Source organism: Paramormyrops kingsleyae, unplaced genomic scaffold (genome assembly GCF_048594095.1).
Source record: "Paramormyrops kingsleyae isolate MSU_618 unplaced genomic scaffold, PKINGS_0.4 ups94, whole genome shotgun sequence".
NCBI lineage: Eukaryota > Metazoa > Chordata > Actinopteri > Osteoglossiformes > Mormyridae > Paramormyrops > Paramormyrops kingsleyae.
In genome coordinates this window covers 56,108-73,408 of record NW_027326032.1, presented here as the reverse complement: position 1 = coordinate 73,408, position 17,301 = coordinate 56,108, and the positions used below count along the sequence as shown (strand labels likewise).

General features: G+C 40.9%; 1 protein-coding gene across 3 annotated transcripts in view; it reads right to left on the bottom strand.

Annotated features, from left to right (window-relative positions):
• LOC140586923 (BMP-binding endothelial regulator protein-like) overlaps positions 1 to 17,092 on the bottom strand; it is a 53,718-nt gene extending 36,626 nt beyond the window's left edge. The window contains exons 1-5 of one of the 3 annotated variants that reach the window (XM_072708459.1): positions 16,992 to 17,070; positions 16,394 to 16,541; positions 14,308 to 14,393; positions 7,661 to 7,760; positions 1,203 to 1,285 (exon numbers count right to left, since the gene is read on the bottom strand). In XM_072708459.1, the coding sequence (XP_072564560.1) occupies positions 1,203 to 1,285; positions 7,661 to 7,760; positions 14,308 to 14,393; positions 16,394 to 16,514 (390 nt within the window). In that variant the 5' untranslated portion in view covers positions 16,515 to 16,541; positions 16,992 to 17,070. Of the gene's footprint in view, positions 1 to 1,202; positions 1,286 to 7,660; positions 7,761 to 14,307; positions 14,394 to 16,393 lie in introns of all 3 variants that reach the window. The other 2 variants (XM_072708460.1, XM_072708461.1) reach the window with 2 other exon arrangements.
• Positions 17,093 to 17,301: the final 209 nt, after the last annotated feature.

Below are 17,301 nucleotides of genomic sequence, written 5' to 3'. Positions count from 1 at the left end.
GTGGCTTGTTCGGGCCATGCCAGGGAGGAGACAGGAGGGTCAGGTGGATATGGCAGGCAAGACATGATATCATGTACATTGATGTACTTTGCGGTTTGGATCTTCATTTTTACAGCAAAATTAATTTTTCAGTGAAACTCAAGTAACATCACACCTTCGCTAGCCATCTACTTTTGCACTAAGATTGACACATTGTAAGGACAGCATACTGTTAATAACTTCCCTGTTGTCTGATTATTGGATGAGGCATTAAACTAAAGGCAAATTACTGATTTTCACACAACTTAACAATTATTGAATTAATAATAATATATTGAGGAGTAGACATGTTGCTGGCCACCTGCTGAGTACTTAGGCTGTAAGCAAATGGATGAATCATAATAGAGCATGAGGTTGAACAAACTGCAGAGAAAAGATTCATTTGAGCACATTGGTGGAAAATGAAGTTTACCTGGATCTCCTTCCAGTGAATGACTACAATAAATCAACTGCATATCCTCATTCTCTTCTCATTTTCTATTCTCATCCCCCTCATGTCATCCTTTTTAAGCCCCCACAGCAATGAAAAACACCAGACCTCTGAGCCTCACGTGTTCAGTTCTAACTCAGTGTGACTAATTTTTCCTATTCTGGTATTTAAAAATCTTTGCTATAAAATTCACCCTCCTCCCACCACAAAACTTCTGAAATACCATGGTATGCCATATTACCCAAGCCTAGTAATGTTCATCAATAAATTTCAGTAAAACATATTTATTCTGTCCTAGGACGCAATCATTGTTCCTTTTCAGAATTCTTTAGTATATGTTAAAAATCAGTGTAAATATTACTGCTGCGGTTGGACCTGATTATAATTCTTTTACTCATAGACTGTGACAGAGTGCAGAAGAGAAAAGCAAACACAAACTGGTCACCAAAAAAATATTTTGGATTCCACAGAGATGACATTGAGCAAAAGTTAGTGGTTTGCTGGCACTGCTTTGGGTCGGAGTGACTTAACGGCAACACCACCAACTTATTTGACTCTATTGGTAGATGATAAGCTCCATTTTGGCTATTGTTGACAAATTTTGACTGCTTTTTTGCTTTACAAATACTGCATATTTATCACAAAAAAAAATCACATTACGATATTTGAATTTTTTCCAATTTCAGCGGCCTTATGACTGAACATGTACCTAGTAAACGCTAATGCAACATACCTGGCAGTGGCGGGTGACACAGGGCTTGTTGGAGGTGGTCCATGTCTCCGAGCTGTTATAAGACTGGTGCTCCAAGTGGCAGCCTATGGAAGAGAAAATGTAAGGGAATCAATGTGTACATCTTGGTCTTTTACCACTCTGAATATTTTTCTTACAACTAACAATACAGCAGACAAGATCAGTCTTTATGCAGATGATTAATTACAAAAAAAAATGAGAATCATTATAGTAAGTCATTAAACACAAATATTCTAAAAAAATCAATCTACTCTATTGATTAGGTGAAATCAACAATCCTCCCACTTAACGAAGACCAGTCTAATACTGAAACTTAATTACCATTCATCCATCCATCCATTTACTTCCGCTTATCCAAGGTCAGGTCGCGGGGGCAGCAGTCTCAGCAGGGAAACCCAGACTTCCCTCTCCCCGGCCACTTCCTCCAGCTCCTCTGGGGGAATCCCGAGGCGTTCCCAGGCCAGCCGAGAGACATAGTCCCTCCAGCGTGTCCTGGGTTTTCCCCGGGGCCTCCTCCCAGTGAGACATGCCCGGAACACCTCACCAGGGAGGCGTCCAGGAGGCATCCTAAGCAGATGCCCGAACCACCTCATCTGGCTCCTCTCAATGCGGAGGAGCAGCGGCTCTACTCTGAGTCTCTCCCGAATGACCGAGCTCCTCACCCTATCTCTAAGGGAGAGCCCAGCCACCCTGCGGAGAAAACTCATTTCGCTCGCTTGCACTCGCGATCTCATTCTTTCGGTCACTACCCACAGCTCGTGACCATAGGTGAGGGTAGGAACGTAGATCGACTGGTAAATCGAGAGCTTTGCCTTTTGGCTCAGCTCCTTCTTCACCATGAAAGACCGATGCAGCGCCCGCATCACTGCTGACGTCGCACCGATCTGCCTGTCGATCTCCCGTTCCATCCTTCCCTCACTCGTGAACAAGACCCCGAGATACTTAAACTCCTCCACTTGGGGAAGGACCTCCTCCCCGACCTGGAGAGAGCACTCCACATTGGTCTCGGATTTGGAGGTGCTGATTTTCATTCCAGCCGCTTCACACTCGGCTGCGAACTGTTCCAGTGAGAGCCGAAGGTCATGGTCTGATGAGGCCAACAGAACCACATCATCTGCAAAAACAACGCCCTGGCTGCGCCTAGAAATTCTGTCCATAAAGGTTATGAACAGAATCGGTGATAAAGGGCAGCCCTGGCGGAGTCCAAACCTCACCGGGAACGAGTCCGACTTACTGCCGGCAATGCGGACCAAGCTCTGACACCGGTTGTACAGGGACCGAACAGCCCTTATAAGGCAGTCCGGCACCCCGTACTCCCGGAGCACTCCCCACAGGACTCCCCGAGGGACGCGGTCGAATGCCTTCTCCAAGTCCACAAAGCACATGTAGACTGGTTGGGCAAACTCCCACACACCCTCCAGGACCCTGCCGAGAGTATAGAACTGGTCCACTGTTCCACGGCCAGGGCGAAAACCACACTGCTCCTCCTGAATCCGAGGTTCGACTATTCGACAGACCCTCCTCTCCAGCACCCCCGAATAGACCTTACCAGGGAGGCTGAGGAGTGTGATCCCCCTATAGCTGGAACACACCCTCCGGTCTCCCTTCTTGAAGATGGGGACCACCACCCCGGTCTGCCAATCCAGAGGCACCACCCCCGATGTCCACGCAATGCCGCAGATGCGTGTCAACCAAGACAGCCCCGCAACATCCAGAGCCTTGAGGAACTCCGAGCGGATCTCATCCATCCCCGGGGTCCGGCCACCGAGGAGCTTTTTAACTCCCGGGATCTGACAGAAATTTCGCCAAACCGTTTAAATAACTGCGAGTTTTTGTCATATACATATTTTAAAAACACCCTCAGAAACCTTAGATGGTCTACTTTTCAAATATATATAGGTAGAAACTAAATATATTTTTACAGCTTCGTGATACGAATAGAAAGAACAAGAGTGACTGACTTAAGCGTCTGCGTCTCGAAGCAGCTCTGATGGCCTTCCCACTTGCAAATCATGCTATTTGCATGATAATAACATGATAATCCGACAGTTAGTATTGGGTAAAGAAATATGTGAATACGCCCATTGTGACCAAAATAAACAAGAGCACATGTCTGGGTAGTGCTTACACCGATCAGCTACAATATAGTACACGGATACGTCTCTGCTGCTGAAGGTTTGCGCCAATGTTGCCATTTTCAGCAGCAAATCTCATACCTGTGTCCATGGCTCAGTGGGCTAAGCCTGTGTGCCTCTAATCACAAGGTCGCCGATTCAAACCCAGTCTATTTAGAACGTGAATAGCGATCTTCAGCTGAGAGCGGTCCTACACGCTCCTGATGCAAGTAAAACAAAGAAATATGATACGGTTTGCTTTTTTGCCTATTTAACCTAATTTAAAAAACTTTAATACTTCCGACAATGGAAGTTTTGAAAAGAAGACCGATTACGGATTTAGTCAGTGTTTTTTTCATGTTTCTACATAATGATTTCAGCGAGATATAAACTGAAATACATGAGAAAGATAAGTGGTCGACGATGCCCTGGTCCCGAGTGTTAATAATAGTCACTGCATCATATTTATCGCTTTCTATATTTATATGGTTACAGTTTTTAATTTTTCATTCCATCTACCAATAAAATATGAACGGGATTTTATTGTTGCTACTTTTCTTGCGTTTCAAATTGCCTTTCCAAAGTGATGGGGGTGGGGTGCAGTGACATTCCAGACTGATGGGCCATTGACAGTATGCAAACTACTACAGGTGTGAGGACACCTATCTCATCAATATTCATTGTGCAGGCCACTGACTTTGAGAAAAATAGTATCACTCCAAAGTTCTGACACACATAAAATTTCAGAATGTCACTTTCACCTATGTGTAGCCAACCCCTGTGTCTATAAGCTTCAGAGCTCAAAAGTCTTACCTAGAAATGTCTATAATGTGATTTTTTACAATTTATCAGCATGACTGAAAATAGGTTTTTGAAAAGCATATGTTTAAAGTTGATTTTAACAAAAAATAGAATAATAACATTCTAAGTGGTCTCAGATTATTGGTGCTGAGTTTGTGCTGAATAAAAGCAAATGTAACACTTTGGGATAAATGTTTTTTAGAAAGGTGAAATATTTTGAAATGTCAAGGCATGTCAGACTACCCCGAAAGTGGAAAAGAGGCCTCAGACCCCAGGGGGTTAACCACCTCAGCAATCTCTGCCCCAGAGATAGGTAAGTCCACCCCCAAGTCCCCAGACTCTGCTTCCTCATTGGAAGGCGTGTCGGTGGGATTGAGGAGGTCTGACCCACAACGTCCCGAGCTGAGGTCAGCAGCGCCCCATCCCCACCATAAACAGTGTTGATGCTGCACTGCTTTCCTGCCCTGAGATGCCGGATGGTGGACCAGAATCTCCTCGAAGCCGTCCGGAAATCATTCTCCATGGCCTCGCCAAACTCCTCCCATACCCGAGTTTTTGCCTCAGCGACTGCCGAAGCCGCGTTCCGCTTGGCCTGCCGGTACTCATCAGCTGCTTCCGGAGTTCCACAGGCCAAAAAGGCCCAATAGGACTCCTTCTTCAGCTTGACGGCATCCCTCACCACCGGTGTCCACCAGCAGGTTCGGGGATTGCTGCCGCGACAAGCACCGACCACCTTACGGCCACAGCTCCGGTCAGCCGCCTCCACAATGGAGGCGCGGAACATGGCCCATTCGGACTCGATGTCCCCCGCCTCCCCTGGGACATGGGAGAAGTTCTGCCGGAGGTAGGAGTTAAAACTCCCTCTGACAGGGGATTCCGCCAGACGTTCCCAACAGACCCTCACTATACGCTTGGGCCTGCCAGGCCTGGCAGGCTTCCTCCCCCACCAGCGGAGCCAACCCACCACCAGGTAGTGATCAGTTGACAGCTCCGCCCCTTTCTTCACCCGAGTGTCCAAGACATGTAGCTGCAAGTCCGATGACACGACTACAAAGTCGATCATCGAATTGTGGCATAGGGTGTCCCGGTGCCAAGTGCACATATGAACACCCTTATGTCTGAACATCGTGTTCATTATGGACAATCCGTGACGAGCACAGAAGTCCAACAACAGAACACCACTCGGGTTCAGATCGGGGGGGGCGTTCCTCCCAATCACGCCACTCCAGGTCTCACTGTCATTGCCCACGTGGGCATTGAAGTCCCCCAGCAGAACAAGAGAGTCCCCGGGGGGAGCGCTCTCCAACACCCCTTCCAAGGACTCCAAGAAGGGTGGGTATTCTGAACTGCCGTTTGGCGCATAAGCGCAAACAACAGTCAGGACCCATCCCCCCACTCGAAGGCGAAGGGAGGCTACCCTCTCGTCTACTGCGGTAAACCCCAATGTACAGACGCCCAGCCAGGGGGCAATAAGTATGCCCACCCCAGCACGGTGCCTCTCCCCGTGAGCAACTCCAGAGTGGAAGAGGGTCCAACCCCCTTCGAGGCAACTCCAGAGCCCAAGCCGTGTGCCGAGGTGAGCCCAACTATATCTAGTCGGTACCTCACAGCCTCGCGCACCAGCTCAGGCTCCTTCCCCACCAGAGAGGTGACATTCCATGTCCCTAGAGCTAGCTTCTGCAGCCAAGGATCGGACCGCCAAGGTCCCCGCCTTCGGCCACTGCCCAACTCACACTGCACCCGACCCCTATGGCCCCTCCTACAGGTGGTGAGCCCATTGGAGGGGGGACCCACGTGTCTTGTTCGGGCTGTGCCCGACCAGGCCCCATGGGTGTAGGCCTGGCCACCAGGCGCTTGCCATCGAGCCCCACCCCCAGGACTTAATTACCATTGTTCCTCAAAATGATCAGCTCTAGTTTAAATTAATTTCAATAAATGACAAAACAAATAGAATAATCAAAATATAAAAAGATTTCAATTTTTACATTTATTTAGCAGATGCTTTTATTTGATGTGACATACAAGTGAAAGAGCAGAGTCAGCCTCCCTGTAGCAGCTGGGGTGAAAGGCCTTGCTAGTGACATCACTCTGTTGACCATGGGATTTAAACAGCTGATTTTTAGAGTGCCCTTAAGTCACTGCTTGCTGACTCACATAGCCACACACCCCTATACTATCTACAGGCAAGCCTTGCCTGGGCTGAGAAATCCAGGCACTATGTTGTGTTCATTTAAATAAAGAACCTTCACAGGGATCACTTTATCAGTTATTCACTGAAGGATATTTCCATGACAAACACACCTCATAAAACTCAGGTATGACCTGGAAACCACAATGTAACCCTTGAAGCACTGAGGGACCATTCATCAAAAAAACTCTTTAAAATACAGGATTTATTGGACATTAAGTCATTCACACACATTGAAGTGAATAACTGCTTTATCTCTTTAACACACATATTACCCTAACTGTTACTCACATGTACAACACACACAAACACAGCATTTCTCATTACCCTTAAATATAATTGTGTGTGGTAATAATGTATTCAGTTTATATTTGGTTAAGGGTTATGTTCAGCTGTTATGCCGACAACTGCTTGGCAAGGCTAGATAGTGCACCAGTGGTCTTATCCTAACCAGCCTAACTCACCACAAGGACACAAATATCAAGGCATATTTCTTAATGCATTTATGATTCTTTACATCATATTCTGGCATGACATGTTTTGACCACTTACACTACTCTACAGCAACTAGTGCAATGCATTAGTAACAAAATACCAGAGGCACACTTGTGTCTGAAGCAGCTAGCCATAAGAATCCATTACATATATGCTACAGCAGGAATATCATAACCTGGCTTTCGATGAATATATGACAAATACAACATAATCACATATGTTAGTAATTGTAAGAAATAGCTCTTTCAAAGTAAAATATATGTACAATATATTTGATCAACCATCAGCAAAAAAATAAATCAAACTTCAATTGAAATTACATAAAATACTTGTTACTTTATTGTGCATTCTAATAAAGTACACCCAATACTGAAGCAAGTTCCACGCCAAAAGGCCTAGGTCGACAGACTGAATTTTGCAAATATACTGGAAAACCAAAAGGTTGAACGTTTACTTATTTAGGAGATGCTTTATTCAAAGCGACATACAGTTGAGGAAGCAGGGTCAGACAGTCCCTGGAGCAATCAAGGTTAAGTGCCTTGCTTAAGCCCCAATAGTGACAGTACTCCACAACTAGAGGATTTGAACCACCACCATTCTGATCATGGACTCAGCTTCCTAACACATTGAAAACCAGTGTAAAAAAACAAATGAAAATCAGTGTGATTAAAGGAGAGCTATAAAAATTGGCCAACAAAAACTGAATTACACTATTCCTACTGTACATGAATTGTTTAATAATGCATCATTACAGCAACTTATAAAAACAAACTGAAACTGCTCTATTAAGACAGCACTGAGAAAACTTGAATGAACAGGATAAGTAAAACTAGTAGCCATACCTTTGCACTGCTCACAGCAGGCTCCTGTCTGCTTTACCACCAAGGCACAGTCGTCGGACACTGATGGACACTTCTCCTGCTTACAGTTTGCCTTCTTGTCCTTAGGGGAAAGGAGACATTTTTCTTAAATTGCCTCCTACAGACTTAACAATTGTGCTTATTTATACATCTTCTTGATACACATTGGGGAGACATTTCATCAGCAGGATGTACCAAATGGAACTCCCCCCCCCCCCCCCACATAGTTGGAATTTACCAACTACCCCACCCCCTGGAATTTACTGTGGGGATTTCCCCCTCTGGACCTTGGCTTTGTGTCGCTGATGGAATTTGGACCTCAGGGAAAAATAATTGAGTACCCCAGGTCTAGGGATTCTACTACAGCATTCAGCTATTAAGTAGCAGCACATCACAAGTGAGGGGCTTTGGTTTCCATTTCAAACCATAAATAACGTAACACTTTCCCGACCATAAATTAAAAAATGGTGAAATAAACTTTCCAAATACTTTCCATGTACTTTCCAAGGATTAACATGTATATTATGCGCATATTATACAATACTGGAAAAATCTAAAAGAAAACAGTAGAATCCGTGTATTACATTCATCAGTATGACAGGCAGACTGAACTAACCAGGTTCAGAGCCATATATGGGTGTAGCTAAGTAGCAATTCACAATTGTGAAGACAGAACAAAATACAACATACGAAGCCAAGGCTGGAATAGGTCAGTCATCGGCAGGTTCATTCCTTGCAGTTGCAGAAATATACACGCTTTTATTTCTCCTGCTAGTCCTCACGCAAAAAGAAAAGAAAATAAACCCTGACTGAATTCGCCTCTTCTCCTGTCTCTTTACCCTTTGCGAAACACCGATAATAGTATCATCTTGCCTCATATGCAGCACTGCGATTTCAATGACAGGGTCAGACAGACAGGACAAATAGATAGGGGGAATTGCCTTCTAGAAGGCTGAGCCATTGTCTCATTGATTTCATTTCATCAGGAGCTGCTGCTGGTAAATGAGGGAATTCATTAGTACATCATATCAGCAGAGGGGGCTGATGCCTCTCTCCGCATCTCAAAGAGCCTAATGGCCTGTCATTCACTGCATTGTTGCAAGGCTTTCATTGTATCCATTTGACCCATCCTGTCTTCCAGGCCCACGGTGCCTCAGGTGCCCAGAACACTCTGAAACATTAACCCATAATCATATTTCCCTATCTATGTCTAAAGAGAATCAGAATTTTTGTTACAACTGAATTACTCATTATTTAGCCCACACAAGCTGTTGGTTAAATTATAACTGAGATTGTGTATATCTAAATATTTACTCAAACTAATAGTATTCCATGGTATTCCATAATAAGGAGAATTATTTTTTTCACAAACATTGATATTAATTTTAGAATTAACTTAATTTAAGTAAAGCTCATAGTAAATGAAAGGAGTAAAGCATTCATATTTTGGTCTATATCTTTCCCTTAAAGTCTCTTTAGCTTCAAACTATTGTTTTAATATAAAAAAAAATGAATTTGGTTGAAACAAACTAGCACTGTGGGTTAAGCCACAGTTAACAACCACCGGAATATGTCACTGTTTACAAGAAATGCTGTGAATGTTCCATTAATGGGCCAATTGTCAGTTATACCTGAACACATCCCCTAGGTTTTAGGCGAGTTAATTAAGTCAAATAATATTCAGGCTTCAAGCAACCAGTAAGAAGTTTTTCATCCACAAGCCAGGACTTCTTTGCCCCTGTTATCATAACCATGCTTACTTGGATTTTTTTTTTTAAATGTGCTTGCTATAAATCACAAAGTCAACATTATTACTGATTGGGCCTATCATAGTCTAGGTAAAGAGGCAAGCATTTTCCATGCAGAGTCTGAATTTCACCTCAACTTTGTTTTAGTCTTTGAATTCTTGGATTTTGAAAATGTTTCTCTTTAAAACTTTGCTAATATACTACATTTATTCATTGATTGAGACTTTCTTTTCCGAAATCAGTAAGAGCAAGATGCCAAGTAGTATAATTATTATTGCCAGCATTCAGAGAACATATGCAGAGAAAAATTCCTCTAAAATCTGGCACTGCAAAAGCTCCTCTTACAGCGGCCTAATCCTGGTATACAGTCTGGAAATGCGACATATCTGAAAACATATGCTTCATTCAGCTGCCTCCCATATTGAATACCATATGGGGTGGAGAAACAGATTATCCACTCAGGTACCTCTATTAAGACCAGCTGCAATGGACTGGTGGACAACGTTTATATTAGCATTACAGAATATAGTCCTCCTCGTTCTCCTTTCACTCTACCACATCATCTTCATGAAATGAGAAAACATGCTACCTAGACTTCTAAAACCATGTTCCCAGCCTCCAAGCATCCTTATAAATGCTCCCTAATGCCTGTTATTGCCAGGAAATGCCTGGATTCCCCCAGGTCAGCAGCTGGCAAGCCCCAAGGTCAGCAACAACCAAGTGACTGTCCACAGGCAAAGTAAGAAAACATATCACAGCACATAATGTGCAGGCAAAGATGAATATAAAATATTTACATATAACGAGATGCCACAATTAAACACTGAGATATAAAAGTGAGTGATGTGCACTGTATTATTGAAGAATTGGTTTCTAAGCTTTGAGAACTTGTTAAGAACTTCATTAAGAACCTTCATTAATGGAAGTGTAGATTATGCTGGAGTTGATTTTACATTAAGATCAACAGAACAGAATGTCAGCGTGGAAACTTTTAATGTAACAAAGTGAGCTTTTAGCAAGGACAACAGGGGTAATCAAGTGTGCTCTAGTTTCTGTTCTATGTGGCCGCTTCAATGTTAAAAAAAGCAAGCCCTAAATTTAATGTGCCATTTTCAGCTTCTAGTTTTAGTGGTTTTTAGCTCCAGTTAGGTCATAGGAAAACTATAATGTGTTTGTCAGTAAAGCATTGATGCCTAAGTAATGATAGATCTGAGTTCACTGAAAACAGGGAGAAGGGGGATTGTTTAACTTACAAATCTACATTTAGTATATAAGACATAATTTACTTGTGTTCCTTTTCTGAACATATATTAGTCTTGTAGATCTCTTTTAATCTTGAAGGATGAAACAATGCGTTGCGTAGATTGCTGAAGTTGTGTTTGCATTTCAAGTTCATAGTTCGTTGTCTCATGTTTCGCCAATTAATTTTGGTTTCCATTAATGTTGCTTGTGACATTAATTTACTGTAGGTTTTTACAGTGGGGGTGCCCAGCTCCGTCCATATTAACCATGATAAAATAAGGAGAAAAGGAAAAATGACTGTATAATAAAATAATTTGAAATATCTTGTGTTTTGCTTAGGTGTTCTTGGGTTGACATTTCATTTGCTTTAAGCATTGTTCTGAAGGCTCTGTAGTAAAAGGTGAGTATTCAAATGCTTTTGTTGTTGAATTTGACTTATTTAAACTTGCATTCAAGTTTCCTGAGAATAGCAGCAACAAAATTCTGGTGGCGAGGAGCAGATCACACAACAAAGAATTTACTTAGCACAAGAATTTAGAAATTGGTGTATAATATTTCCAGTCTATGTATGTATTAGATTTGATCTATTTTGCATTCTGCAGGCAGAAGATGAAGTTGTCATTCAAGCATCCATTGAGGAGACCACTGGGAATATACGTGGTCAAACACAATGTTACCAGTACACCAGAGGACATCGGGATTGTCCTGGAAGGCCAGCAGGTTCTACATGATCTGGACAACATTGCTTCAGCTGTTGCCATGTTGTTTGGCCTAATGTATGTTTTGAACCTCAACTACCCTCCTGAACTGAAGTACTTTTTTGAAGTGCTCCAAAAAGTTGTGATGGAGCTAGATGGCAACACTATCTCTAAGAAAGCCCAGGTTCTTAAAAACAGACTCTATGAGTGAGTTGTTGCCATGGACCATGCATTTTTTCAGTGATACACAAGCACTATATAACTTTTGGAACTCTAATAATGCTTTTTTTTGCAATGTTACATATTTGTTATTTTGGCCTTTTAAAATACAAACCACTTACATACTGGACTTTGATACAATCTTCAGAATCTGAAAAAGCTTACACAATGTGCCTTGTCATTTTTTCTGATTTTTTTAAGCTAATAGATTTATTACAGAAGGTAATAAATCTATTAGTTCATTTCCAGTTTCTAATATAGAGGGATTTTTTTTTTTGCATCTTCTATACTGTGAAAATGGTTCTCACTACATTTTGGTGATACCAGCAGTAAGCCAAAGGACATTTTAGAAGCTGCTGCTATCGCTACAATTTATAAAGAAGTTCAATTTCTCAAACTTAGCAACAGCTCACCCAGTGTCTATTAGGGGTGTAAATCACAGCTTTCCTCGTGATACGATACAATATAGATTCCTTAAGCCAACGGTTCGATTTTTTTTGATACCTCAGAAATTCCCACGATACGATTTGATTAGATTCAGTTTGATACTGGGGATAGTAGTCAACGTGTTCAGGAGATTGTGTGCTCTGAGCATAGCGTCCTATGTCACCTGCCATACTAAACACACGCTCTGAAGGCTTCTTACTTGGTCCAGCTCCTCCATTCATTTTTATACCCATTTCTAAGTTTAGTAGAAATAAATTGGAGGCTAACTAGGCGACTCGGTAGCTTGCTAGAGATTTGCAGCAGCTGGCGTGGTTGAACGCGTCATCCATCCTCTATTTCTTTATGTCATGCGATCTACCCAGACTACCTTTGCGATCAACCAGTAGATCGCGCTCGACGTATTGGGCACCCCTGGTGTAGACCATGTATACGTTGGAGTGGATCATGAAAACAATACTGGAACAGGTGAGAAAATAAAAACGCATGTATCGATATTTATGTCACATCGATGCATCGGATCGTTTGCCGTTGTATCGATATATCGATACAAATCGATGTATTGTTACACCTCTAGTGTCTATGTTTTGTTTGATTTGTTATTTAGCCTTGTCATATGGCCTTTTGAAATCCAAACCTCTTACATACTGGACTTTGTAATTGCACTTGGCAACTTGCACTTGTGAACTTTTTGCAATGTTTATCATAGGTAAGATGCCACTTTAATGGATTTAATTTCTTCTCTTGGGATTTGTTTGTGTTTTTTTTTTGTTACGCATGTCACTATTGATTGTATATATTTAAGAGCCATTTGACACAAACATTTTTTCCCCAGGAGAACGCATTCTTCCTTCAAACTTGAACAGAACAGTAGTAAATGTTTATTGTGCTCTCTTGAATTTGGATGTAGCATTATTGATTTTGTTTTATTTGCATTTTTTCCCTGACAGCTAGTAATAAGATTGTGGATGTTTTCGATGTAACTATATTGTGGAAATACAAATACCTCATTAAAGGACATGTTCGTGCCTTATTTGCTTTGAATTTCTGGTGAGTGCATTAAATAGGATGTACAAAGTACATCTAAATATGTATATTATACATTTACAGAGATCAGTGGATGGAAATAATGTGGAATAGATGCATGAATAATGCAGACATTTTAAACTTCATAGTGTAAGCAGGTTAGATTAAATAAGTCATGTTGCTTTAACATATACCAATTAAATATACATTAAGTACATAAGAAGCTCTAAATTAACAAATTTATATTGGTTTGACATAAAATAGGTGATTACATTTTCAATTAAATTATTTTTTTAAATTAACATAAAGTCATGTTTGTTTAACAAAAAATAAAGTGTGTTTAACATAGGTAAAATGTTTTAAGAAAAAACAATAACATTGTGTGTAACCGATGTACATGTTTTTTTTTAATGTAAATCCAACAGACTATTTTTTTCAGTGTATGCATTTAGAAAAAGTAAGCCTTAAATGTTATTTTAAGGTTTCTGCAAAAGTGACTTAAGAAACTATGTTATGTAATTTTGACAGTTAATACAGCAATAGTAAGACTAGTACTTCAAAGAATCCATTGTAATCAGAAACTTCATATCATTAAGATGCAGAGTTAGAGGTTGTGATGCGATGACAAAAGGATGATTCATATGATTCATTTTCATTTACCATGAGTCTCACTTTGCTTTCATCCGTGTGTGTCTCATTAGCTGGGATATGTGAAACGTAGTAGTGCTTGTTGATGGAAAAGTATCATAAATCTATGAGGAATTTACATATGTATGTACGTATAGAGACACACATGCATATGTGCACACACACAATACACACACACACACATAGAGTCTTGGGCAGGATAATGGACCAAAATGTAATGTTCAGGATTCAAACCCACTGAGTCACCATGATGCCCCCAAAACTGTACAGTTATTTTCAAACAGCTTGTCTGTAGTGCTTTACTTTCTTAATGCTTCCAGTTATTTGCTATCTTGGGTGTCACCTGCCATTTGGACTACCATAATTGATCACAAAATAGTAGGGTTGCCACTAACGACTATACTGTATAGATTAAGCATTCAATTATTTTGTCTATTGGTCGATTAATCTAACCAATTAATTTTCCTCCAGAAAATCAACTTGACCATTTAATTTAGGTTAATTTTATTTTGAGAACAAGAAACTGTATGCCATTGTAGGGCTTTAGATAATGTACGCCGGCTTTTCAAATTTTCAAATATCAGTGTAAAAAAGCCAGTCTCACCAGACACACACAGGTGATACAAGGGTTGTCAGTGATGTTGGGGATATGCAATACTTCCCCTTCGTTTTCACAGCTAGCTTCAGTACCTGTGTGAACCACAAAACGATAAGAAACTGTTAGTGAATCTTCAATATTCTGATTGTCCTCTCACTGTTGAGCAAATGAGTATTCAAATGGAGTGAATACAGTTTAGGCACTGTATCATATTATCAAGCATGTTGCAGTGAGTATGAGTGACAACCATAAGTCACTTATGACATACAATTTCAACGAGACATATCTATGTAAAACTATAGGTGACAGAAGGGTCAAAGCACGCTGCAAGATACCATAAAGTGATACTCTACTGATTTACAGCTAAATAGCATATTAATCCATTTATAATACATGGATATATACAAGTAGCGAAATTACAATTACACTATCCATCGTGTATACCCAATGTTGGGGAACCTACTTCTAAACAGCAGCTTTTCAAGCTATAAGCAACTTATGATTAAAGACACCTAAGCTACAGCCAAGCTACTGGTTTAATATAGTAGTTAGCTACACTGCAAGCTGATGTGAAAAAGTAACTAAGTACATCGAAGCTATTTCATCTTGTAATATTTCATATTTATGCTGTAGGATACTCTTAAAGCAAATTAATTTAAAAATGTGAAACATGATGTTAAAACTAATACGAAGATCTAATTTTTTAACAATGTAATGTTAAATCACAATAATGTTTCAGAAAGGTTCTTTGTTTGGTGTAAACCAAGAGCACTACAAAATTGCTGTGTGAATATTAAAGGGTTACAACAACAACAAAAAAGATTTTGATAATCTGTCCAACAAGTGCTCCTATACATTTTAATGAAAGTGCTTAAAATCTCTTTAACATCCATCCCCACAGTATTCAAGCAAAAAACACCAATCAGAAACACCTGGTGCTTGAAAATACCTGGCTTTGTAACACCTGATAGACTAATTGAAAATACTTATCTTTGTAAAGAGAGAAAAATACTACAGGTTGTTGTCGACTTACGACCTTAATATATTTCGACTGACCGGTCGAAAGTGATTTGGTTGTATGACGCCCCTCTATTTTATATGCAAAAATTATCATATGTATAGTATACCGGATAATAAAATTATATACCTTAAATTAAGTAATATGTCTTGTGTTTTTTTTAACATTTTTTCACCATTTTCTTAATTCATTATTGTTATAACGTTTTTATCAAAATTTTCTTAGTTCATTATTGTTACACAAAGGGATACTACTGTATACTAGCCTAACCACGAGATGAATGAATGGGCGTCTTGCGGGGATGCTCATGCGGCCAGCAGTCGGGGCAGAAACTGTCATATACTCTCGCGGGGCAGTACTCGCGCTGCCAGACGCGGCTCAGCGGCAGCCACAAATCTGCGGTTTCGGAACGGTTGTGAAGTCGACCAGTTGTAATCGCATAGCTCGTAAGTCGACGAGGAGCTGTAGTATTTTAACGATGTAGCGTTTAGCCATGCTACATCGCTATTTACAAAAAATATATAGTTGGTTACCGGTAAAGCTACAGCGTTTTAAAAGTAACCTACTGATAAAAGTAAAGTTAGTAGTGTCGCTAATTGTAAGCTACTCCCCAACACTGTGTATACTAAAAGGAAGCGACTTTGGAAAAAAATCACTGACAGTCCAAGTAATTATGAGTCTAAGTAAACCCTTGTATCCTTCAATTAGAATAAGAATACGTCTCTGCTGTAGTACTAAGAACATGTTGTATGTTACACATACATAAATGTATACGAATGTATTTTCCAATGTATGCGCAGGCACACTGACACGTCAATCACTTTCACAGTGAAAACTGCTAGTGTTGGTTGCTATTCTTTTTAGATAAACTATCTTCCATAAGATAAACTTAAGATTTCTACAAGAGAATAAATGTCTTTTGTTGACTATTGCCATAGGCGTTTGCACATTCAAGTATTAAATGAGGAGCCAAATGTAGTGATCCTACCGTGTTAAGTAGTCTTTAAGCATATTATAACTAAAGGTGTGCTGAAATTAAAGGTAAATTGGTAAATAAGAAACGATCAGACTTACCTGTAATTAAAGGTGTGCTGGACTGGGGCAGTCGGAGCAGCAAAAACAGAAAGAGCACAGAGTGCATGAACTTCGCGGATAAACTCGCAGCATTGGCGTTTAGGCTTCCAAACAACAGCATCCTAATCGCGTCCCGTCAAAATAAAACCTAAACAATAAAACCAAGTAAAATTTTGAGAAAACAAACGCCTGTTTTTCTCCGAAAACCGTGTGTGAATGCAGGCGACGATACTATGTCAATGGGCATTTGAGTTTGGCTCGTAGCAGTAGTGCATAAGGCATAACCTTCACCTTATCAAAATGCAGAGCGACACTGATTGTGCTCTTTGATATCCGAGACCGACCGGACGCGTGGAAATTACAATGGTAATGTCAGGGGGGCAGACAGGAGACAAGTTTGACTCGGGGGAGTCATTCCTCTCCAGGTCCCCTGGAACAATGGCAAATTAAAGAGCTAAAATATTTTTTCTTCCATGCCAGTTACGCACACACACACACACACATATACATATATATATATATGTGTGTGTGTGTGTAATACAATCTATCCAAACTGTCCGAATACATACAGCGTGACCGCGCCGCCGCGATGTCCTACCTTACACCCTGACAAATGAAACGACGCCAACAGTAACGCACAGCCGCAGCGCCAGTTAAACCGGGGGAGGAGGTCCACCTCCACGCATGGATAGTTCAGCCCCCGCTATATTTAAATCGCCCAGATATTAGTAATTGAATGAAGCACAGCGTTACATGAGTCGGAGAGAGATCCAGTTACTTACTTCTTTCACTGCTAACAACCCATAGTGCAGAAGTAGCTCACATGTGGCTATTGTAAATCCAGTAATTCTTGGGAGGGATTCTCAGCGGTAGCTACATTCACATAACTTCGCTGCATTTGGCCATCC